This window comes from Pygoscelis adeliae, unplaced genomic scaffold (genome assembly GCF_000699105.1).
Source record: "Pygoscelis adeliae isolate BGI_AS28 unplaced genomic scaffold, ASM69910v1 Scaffold283, whole genome shotgun sequence".
NCBI classification, from domain to species: Eukaryota; Metazoa; Chordata; class Aves; order Sphenisciformes; family Spheniscidae; genus Pygoscelis; species Pygoscelis adeliae.
This window is the reverse complement of record NW_008824361.1, coordinates 70576-79447: the sequence shown is the minus strand read 5'-3', so window position 1 is coordinate 79447 and position 8872 is coordinate 70576. Positions and strand designations below refer to the sequence as shown.

The following is an 8872-nucleotide window of genomic DNA, read 5'->3' as shown; positions in this document are numbered from 1 at the left end:
GGGGGGGGATGGATGTAACTTCGGGGTTATTTGTGTCTCCAATACTGTAAATTCCTTGCTGGCTTTTGTGAACTAAACTGAATCACACCCTGCATTTCTTGGGCAGGAGCTGCGCTGCAAGAAAGTAATTTGAAAAAGTCTGATAAAGAGACATTTATGGGAATAATTCATACTTGAATTGGGCAAACTGTACGTGCAACAGGTAAGTATTATAAACTTAACTTTTTTTAATTAGGTTGTCTCCTCACCATGCACAAGGCAAGCACGGAGCTACTACGTGGACTGGAGGATGCTGCGGGACGTCAAGAGAAGGAAACTGGCGTATGAGTACGCAGACGAGAGGCTGCGGATCAACGCCATCCGGAAGAACACCATCCTTCCCAAGGAGCTGCAGGTACCGGGCAGCCGCCCCGCAGCTGCACCCCGGCCAGGGCAGGCCACGAGCCCGTGCGTGGCTTGTACTGCTGTGACGTGCGCTGGGCCACAGCGGCTGCACCAGGTCCCGAAGGCTTGCGTTTCCCTAGCTCACAAGCACAGAATCATGTCACATTGCATAGTTACCGCTAGTGCCCAGGCGCCTTCAGAGCGTCTGCCTTTTGGGGGTGTTTACAACCACAGTGTATTCTCCTGACTAGAGGCTCTGTGTGTTGGGTTGTGGTTTGTTTTTTAAACCAGTGCTTCTCATGTAAGCAGTATACGTAACACTACATATGACAAAGTCTCATTTTTTTCCCCTCACAGCTGTCACTAACATACATTCAGAAAGCTATTTTCCTTATTTCCGATAGTATGGGATATGGTTACTTTTATAGTTTTCTAAATAATTTTAGATTTTTTTTTGGCTTATTTAAAAACCTGGAAGCCTGATCCAGCCAAAACCACTGATTTGTTCAATTAGAAATACTTAATTTTACTCCTTGCCTGAGCTACAAGCATGTAAAAGCTGCATCAGATTTGGGTGTTAGATCTGTTCTTAAAAATGCACGTATTCACTGCCTTCTCTCGGCCTTCCTTACTAAGCATTAAAAACATTTGCAAGTATCAGAAATACTCTTACGTTCTGGGAGAGAAAGTGTATGAATCTGGTTTTATGTATTGACTTTACCATTCTCTTGGCAAGTCTAGTCTGCGTTGGATGTCCTTACAGGGGAAGAATAAATGAATTGCAACTGGCTTTGCTTTTGGTATTCCTCAGCTGCTTTTGTCACCTTTTGAAGTCACAAAGTCAAAGCAGCAGTTAGATTGAAGACAGCTACTCCAGGAAAGTAACTTCTTCCTCCCCAACAAAACGTTATTTGGGCCCCAAAATTAAAGTCTTTAAAATGAAGCTACAAGTCTTCTCTGAAACCATAGGCTACTTTCTGAATAAAATCGTAGGAATTAAAGTGTTTAGCAGTACTAGATAGAGTGTGTATATACAGCTATATATGCAAATAAGATGCACAACTGGACAAAACCAGTAACTGAAATATGTTCTGAAGACAAAAAGTCCTACTGACCTTGCTGTTACTGAAGTTGAAGGTCGCATTGCTGCTGTCTTGATGCCATCTTTCTTTGAAGGTGAACATCCCTTTAGAAGACAGCCTTACAACTATTGCTTTTCAGCACTCCTGCAACGTAACGGGAGCTTTTGCAGTCCAGCCTCAGACCTTCCTTTTACCTCCACCTGTGACTTCCTACCATGACTGAACACAGGATTCTTTTGAGCCCTTCTGTCCTTTAGAAAATAAATTATTAAGGATGCTGCAGTTAGGGACGCTTACCTAGCTTTAGGCTGCATTTCCCTGCTGAGCTCACTTGTTCTTCTGAAATTCCATTTGCTGCTACCTGGCGCTTCCTGAAAACTGTTGAGCTCTCGTTGTACGTGAAAAGACCTTTCTTAAGCCTTCTCATTAGAACAGAGACAGTTTGACTTGTCCTCCTCTGCCTGTAGCTCCTTCCGAAGTATACTGGATGAGATTCCTTTTACTGACATCAAAGCATATTACCTGGGAAGGCAGTTAATAAGGAACATGCATTTAAGTTCAGCTCATCTTAAAGGACTAACCCACCCTGCAACATGGACAAAGCCAAGCAGATTTTGACTAATGATAATTACTGGCATGAGGTTGTTCATTCTGTGTAATAAGGTTAACCTTGGGGTCTCCATGTGGATCATTTTACATTCACCGTTAGGATGGCCAGAAAGAAAGGGTCAAGTGAGGCAGACAGGTGCAAGTTCCCTATCAAATAGCAAAGCACGCTCATGAGGTGGTAGAGAAGCTTGTGGTGGTACCTACTCTACAGCTAGATTTTGAGGTCTGGCAATAAGCCCCCTCTAAATCCTGGGGAACACAGATAAACTCTATGCTGTGGTCTTCTGTTTTAGGAAGTGGCTGATAAAGAGATTGCTGACTTGCCCCGGGACAGCTGCCCTGTGAGGATCCGAAATAGGTGTGTCCTGACATCCCGCCCTCGGGGGGTGAAGCGGCGTTGGAGGCTCAGCAGAATTGTTTTCCGCCATTTTGCTGACCATGCTCAGATGTCTGGGATACAGAGGGCTATGTGGTAGATCACTGCATGGATATACATTCAGGCAGAAAACACAAGAACAGTCTCAGTTTGTGTGTTTGAGTAGTTGAAACAAGACTGTCCTGTCTAAAAGTCCAGCATCAGTATCAAACTAATAAGGGAAGGATGAGAAGCCATGCTGATTCATTAAACTCTCTTACTGGATTGCGATTGGTATCGGCTAACTGACAAGAAGCAGCATAACTGCACTAAGCTGGTCTGTATGAGAGGCAGTTTTATTTTGGGGGCGGGGGGAAGTCACTGATTGTTGCAGAACTAAGCTGAAGTTTGTCAGAAATAAAGACATACAGCACAAGGCTTGTTTAAGCAGGTTTTTTTGCCACCATATGGTAAATTCACCATGGTAATTTGGGTAAAAGCATAAATGAAGTTGTACAACAGGGCAAAGTAGTATTCTGCCATGAACAAGGATGAGCACAAACTGAAAATGAAACATAGCCTCAAGTTTAGATACTCCTGCTATGCAAACTTAATATATGTATATTAACAAGCAAAGGGGATAAAGGACCTGTTAGGAAGTACAACATGCTAGTATTTATCTCCTGCTTGTAGTGCAGCGCTTGGTCCAATGCTTTTAAGAACAAGGTAGCAAGTAAGTCCTAGTCCAGACCATAATAGGGGAGTAATGGCTTCCTTAATTCATCAGGTAACAAACAAATCCGTCCTTGGGAGAATCACAGGAGGAAGCAACAATAGCAACAAGCCTACTACTAAGCTCATGTTTGCCCTGGACTCCTCTTCAAAGCAGGGCAATAAAGGGGAAATGGCTACTGTGTCCCCCTCCCTAGCAGTAGGGCTGAGAGGCTGCAACAAACAGTAAAATGGCACTACCACCAGATGGAAGGCACGCAGGCAGCAAACTGACAGCAACCGATCACCCCCAGTTGAGTCAAAGTTTGGAGTATAAACTCTCTCAATAGCTTGCTGCTACGTTAAAATCCTTGAAAGCTGATAGGAGAAAGTGGAGCTTGTCTCTCTTTTCCTCAAATACTGCTAGAGCCAGGGCGAACTCTCTGTCCAGCATCAGCAGCTCACTGCTCTCCTGCGACTGATGCCACCTCAAAGACACCCCAAGGAGGTTACAGTATAGGCGATTAAGAGCTGCTTTCATTTTCAAAATTAAACTGGTTAGCTAGTAATTCATTTCTGAGAGTAATCATTAGATTTCAATATCACAGGATTAACACCATATTGTTTCTGCTCAACTAGCAAGTGCTTGAGATAGTGGTTCTACTTCAACGTTTCTCCCTTTGTGACATGCTTTACAGTTCAACATACTTTCCCACATCTAATCAAAAAGCCACACCCCATGTAGTGAGCATGACATTAGCCCCAGCAACCAGATGGGTACAGCTACCACTTGCAACAGAGAGGCCCTGACCCATCCTAGTTTAGGATTCCTTTTCTTTAACGTTCTGTTCTCGGTTTCACAACACACTCCACTCATCTGAAATGCTTTTTCAAGGAGGGGTAAGGACACACCTATGCTCCACTCTTCAGGAAATGGTGAACCACTTGACTGAAAGAAATGCTTTATAAGCTATTTTATTTAAATATTTTCTCCAACCTGAAATGGAAAATGACTGTCTTTGCTTGGAAGAAGGTTGTGTAAACAATGATCTTTGCAGCACAGCGTCTCACATGGAAGATCAGTATTAAGGCGGCCCTTAGAGTACTTTCAAATATCCATCGGTATGTCCCCTTTGGATTGCTTTTCTCTGCTTTCAACCCAGGCCTTGTTGATGGTGCGCTTCATTTCGTCATCCCCTTCTGCATACATCTTTTTTAAAAGGTTCATAAGCCCTTCACTAGGATCTGAGGTGTCGTAGGCAGCCTTCCTGCAAGATGGATACATATGAGAAGATCAGGTATTTCCAACAATTCTGTGCAAAAAAATAAACACTAATACTTGTTTGAAACATCCTGGTAACAGTGAGGATTTTGCTTTGGCAACGTCTATAGACCCTGGCAGTCTTCTGTCACGCCTCAGTCAGCTTCCAAGTAGGGAGAATCCTAAAGAGTAAGTGCAAGTTGAGTAGTATACCTAGAGCTGTCCCACTAAGGATGATGGGAAGCATTCTGCAGTAAACATGACCCTGGAAGCGCCACCCAAAATTAATTTCAGGAAGCAGGAGTGGAATGTGACAGACCCACAAAGTGCCAACATCTGTCTGTACCGTTATGTGAGAAGCGAATAAAAACAGAAAAATGACCCCACTGAGCTCTTTGAAGTGACCACATTCACAACCCAAAAGGCATTTTCTGCTTCCCATTTTTTGAGATTATCTCCAAAGGTTAATTGACTCATTTTTTTAACACCTTGCATTTCAAAGGAATTTTCTCAACTTAAGCAGCCAGCTGACAACCAGTGCCACCCACATGGTAAGTACCTGGGTATGACACACCCCACATTACCAGACTGTACATAATGCCCTCTCTGGCAAAACTGCCTCTATCCTGTTTTCTAAAATCCCTTAGGTAGTTACTGGTTTCTGCAGGCTACCTGAAAAACACGCAGATCAAAACACATCAGCAGAGGGAGCAAGTTCCCCAAGCACGGGGCTAACCACCAGTCTCACAGACCTGAGCACGAGGTTTTATTTCTGAAGCAACATATTTGTCATACTGTAAACCCTCAACACTTGGAATAGGGCAGCAATACTAATCGTGACAGGCTGGGCAGCGTGCAGGACTTCTCTGCACAAGATACAGGTTTAACAAAATGACCCTGTCCCTCCAGCAATGCTCATCGGTAATCAAGTCGCCTTCTCTTAATCTCCAGTGATGCCGTTTGAGAGGGGAAGGTACTTTTGCTCTAAATTTAGGTATGGTTAGTGAGGATTAATCAATTTTAGCAAATCATCCTATCAACATACTCAAAATGAGTACCTGTTGGCAGGCATAACCTTCTCAAAAGTGAGTGTTTCCATACTTCAAGGTGGGTATACACATTCTCTTCTGGAGAAGAACATGTGTGTGTATTGTAAAATAATATAAAATTATTATATACTACTTTTTAATATATTATTTTATATATATATATATATAAAATGTCTCTTGTCCTCAGGTGTTTCCTGCTGTAATTTACCACCCTTATATATCCAGTGCCTAAGCTGCTTGTAGGATTGCTCCCAAGCACTTGAAGTGATACAAATTAGCTTGAGACTTTGTGTAATGATCTAAGTAAACAAAGACCTGTTTTGCCAAAAGGATGCTGGGATTTTTATGCAGGCACTTCACACACAGCTGACAAAATAATAATTATTTCGACCAGCATAGCTGCAGGGAATATATATGTATTTCTATATAACATACACTTAACCTAAAAAAGTCACCCTCACTAGAGCAGTTTTTGCAATGAATGCAGCCATCAAAATATAAATGCATCTTTAATTGGTTGATTATCTTTCGTGCTCTCACTGCAGGACTTATCTATCATATTTCCTGTGACGCAGCCTTCATCATTAGCATTGAAAGAGTACAAGAGTGGCAAACAGCTACTCAAAGTGTATCCTCTCCACTGCCAGTCCTACTAGTACCAAAAAAATCCCAACCTAATGATTCTCAAACATCTTAGGGGCTTGTCCCCCAGAACAGCGATTCTCACAGTCTGACTGCACAGTCAGTACAGCACAGATCTGCTCTCCTGGCAGTCCTAAAGCAATTTGGAGAACAAGAAATGGAAAACGAGATGGAGGGTTGAAGAGACACTTACTCTTTCTCTTTGCTTTCTTTTTCCACTTGAGTGAGACATTCCCATTTTTCCTCCCGCTTCTTCCGACACATCACAAGGACCATGTCTGTCTTTATCTGTACGGTGAACAGCAAGGCATGAATTTAGAATGCTTCATAAAGGGACGCTAGTCACAACCACAATGAATAAGGTTAGCTTATAACATAAACCTCTTTCCATACTCACAAATTCCTGAAACATTTATCTCAGCTATTATGTAGCGTATAGAAATGACAGTATGTACTCAGCTTCGGGGTACAAAGTATTAACCTCCTTGTGGACAATTTAAATGGCGTGATTAATATACTTCTAGTACAGTACTATAGTACCAATACAGAAGATACAGTGCTGCGGAAGCGCCATTCAGTGATTCTCAGGATGCTAAAAGTACCCAGGACTGCCTGGTAAAGGGTGGCTATATTTACTAGGCTTCTTCAAGAATACCAAGTTCAGGTAGAGGCTCTCCCAATTTATTTCTCCAAGGATAAGAAACTAGTTTTAAGGCATTGCCTAATCTTGCAATATGCTTGCAAGTTACAAGCAAAGCATGTTTAATTGCAACCCTGACCTAAATTTCGCAAAGAACTCCTGCGTGCCACAGCAGACAAGAGTCTGCTGGAGCTTTAGCTTAGCAAGTACGTGACCACTGCTTGCTTTTATACCATGTTAAAAATCACCAGAGTGTCACCCTCATTTATTTCAGTTGTTTTAATTTTACGCTGTCCTACTTTTAGGGCAGTTTCAAATTGAACCATCGTTTCTTCACATTTGATGTCACTAAGTGCAGCACACAACTGCACAGAATGCACACAAGGTATCTGACACATCCCTAAGCCCGGAAAGGTGCTACAAGTAGCACAGTAAGGACACTATCACTGGTTGCAGTCATCAGCAGTAAAATGTTACTAGATTCTGGAGCAACACACCCTTAAAAGGCAGAGCAGGTTTCAGACTTTGCTTTGGGCATTAAGCCTATTTAAGCTTCCCAAGATTTCGGTCTGCTGACAAGTCTTAGACCTTAGAATTGCAAAGAATTTCTCAGAGGTATTTAAAAGCACAAGGATGCAAATGGATGCTCAGTGGAATTTTCTGCTTAATTATTTCTGAAATCCTGTTGGAGAGCTATTAAAAAAAACATACAATATCCAGACATGATCTTTTGAAATAAGAGCCCATGGATTCTAGAGAGTAATTCCACAGTTACGACAATTACAGATTAGTAAGAATCATGTTCGCAGTGAAGAGACTTTACAGACAGAAGGGAGGGACTGAAGGTTAGCACTGAGTCTCTTGAATTAGAGTCAGGCAATAAACATGGTACTTCGTGAGGGACCTAAGTATCTCTAACAGCCGAGGTGCACTGACCTTTCTAGAGCTTCCTTCCACAGAGATGGGTTTCAGGAGGTTGTTGAAGGTCATGGTGTAGTTCTTCCCATTCAGATTCTTCACTAGCAGATCGAACGACCTGGAACCAGAAAGTGGGGGAAGAAGGGCACAAATATTCCGATCATTGTAAGACTATTGTGCCTTGCCACCAAAAGCGATGTCCGAAAGCCCTGTAGCAGACATATTTCTTTGGAAAGCATGTCAACAGGCTTGAATTGCTTTCTTCCTAGGACTCTCAGATTTTCAGTTGTATTTAATACTGAGGACTTAAAAGGACCCGTCCAGACTTCACAACAAATCAAGACCTCTAGGGTTCTTTCTACCTCACTGATCTCCTACAACCGCGGAAAGGCAGATTTACTTAATGTACACTTCAGATCTATCACCATCAAAAAACGGGGCTAACACTACATATCCTGTCAAGCATGATGAGGTGCAAGAAGCATTTGTAAAATGAAAATACCCTGATACCCTCTAAGGAGAACTATACTTAAGGGTATGTGCTAAGTGCTACTAAAAGCTAATATTGCTCAAGTTTTTTAGAAAAAAAAAAAGGGGGGGGGGTAAGTGTGGATCCAGAACAGAACTCAACACAACACACTCCTGCATTTCAAATAGTGTTCTTCATCCATGCTCTCCCCTGTGGTGTGGTGCAACAAGATAAACTCACCTCTCTGTGAAATTCACCTGCACGTTCTCAGCTGGAAGCTTCTGGACTCCATTTAAAGATATGTAAATCTTAATAAACTTATCTGACTGATCCCAACCTGCAAGTGAAAAAAAGAGATGAAGTTCTAGCCTTCCTCCATAAACTTCATGCATCCCATTCCAACTCCTCCCGCAAAGTCCCCTAGCAATGACCAGGACCTCTGCCTTATTGAAACAATCTTCAGAGGGATAAGGGAAAGACGTGAATTATTCAAGAATACTCTGAGAGCAAAATGAGGTCCTCACACAAAGCCCTGTTCCCTAATTCCTGCAAATTCTGAGAAAAGCCATGTATCAGCTCAGGTAAAAGCGAGCAACTCTGTCTGAGCAGGGGGAGTCAGAGGTAGCTGTCTGCTTTTGCTGCAGTTTCGTTGACCCACTTCTTCCCCTGCTCCCTGCATGACAACTATCTTGAGCAATTCCTTCTCCTTTCACCTACATGGCGAGCAGAGAAGCCAAAGCTCACTCTTCCAT

At 42.5% G+C, this 8872-nt stretch overlaps 2 protein-coding genes across 2 annotated transcripts in view; one reads left to right on the top strand and one right to left on the bottom strand.

The window, feature by feature from the left end:
- Positions 1 to 8: 8 nt before the first annotated feature.
- On the top strand, positions 9 to 2867 carry MRPS14 (mitochondrial ribosomal protein S14). The gene is made up of 3 exons (XM_009319865.1): positions 9 to 14; positions 236 to 394; positions 2369 to 2867. Exons 1-3 carry the CDS (start codon positions 9 to 11, stop codon positions 2549 to 2551), a joined length of 348 nt encoding a protein of 115 aa, XP_009318140.1. The 3' UTR covers positions 2552 to 2867.
- Positions 2868 to 4100: 1233 nt separating this feature from the next.
- CACYBP (calcyclin binding protein) overlaps positions 4101 to 8872 on the bottom strand; it is a 5279-nt gene continuing 507 nt past the window's right edge. The window contains exons 2-5 of the mRNA XM_009319864.1: positions 8361 to 8457; positions 7670 to 7769; positions 6287 to 6381; positions 4101 to 4409 (exon numbers count right to left, since the gene is read on the bottom strand). Of these exons, the coding sequence (XP_009318139.1) occupies positions 4250 to 4409; positions 6287 to 6381; positions 7670 to 7769; positions 8361 to 8457 (452 nt within the window). The 3' untranslated portion in view covers positions 4101 to 4249. The remainder of the gene's footprint in view (positions 4410 to 6286; positions 6382 to 7669; positions 7770 to 8360; positions 8458 to 8872) is intronic.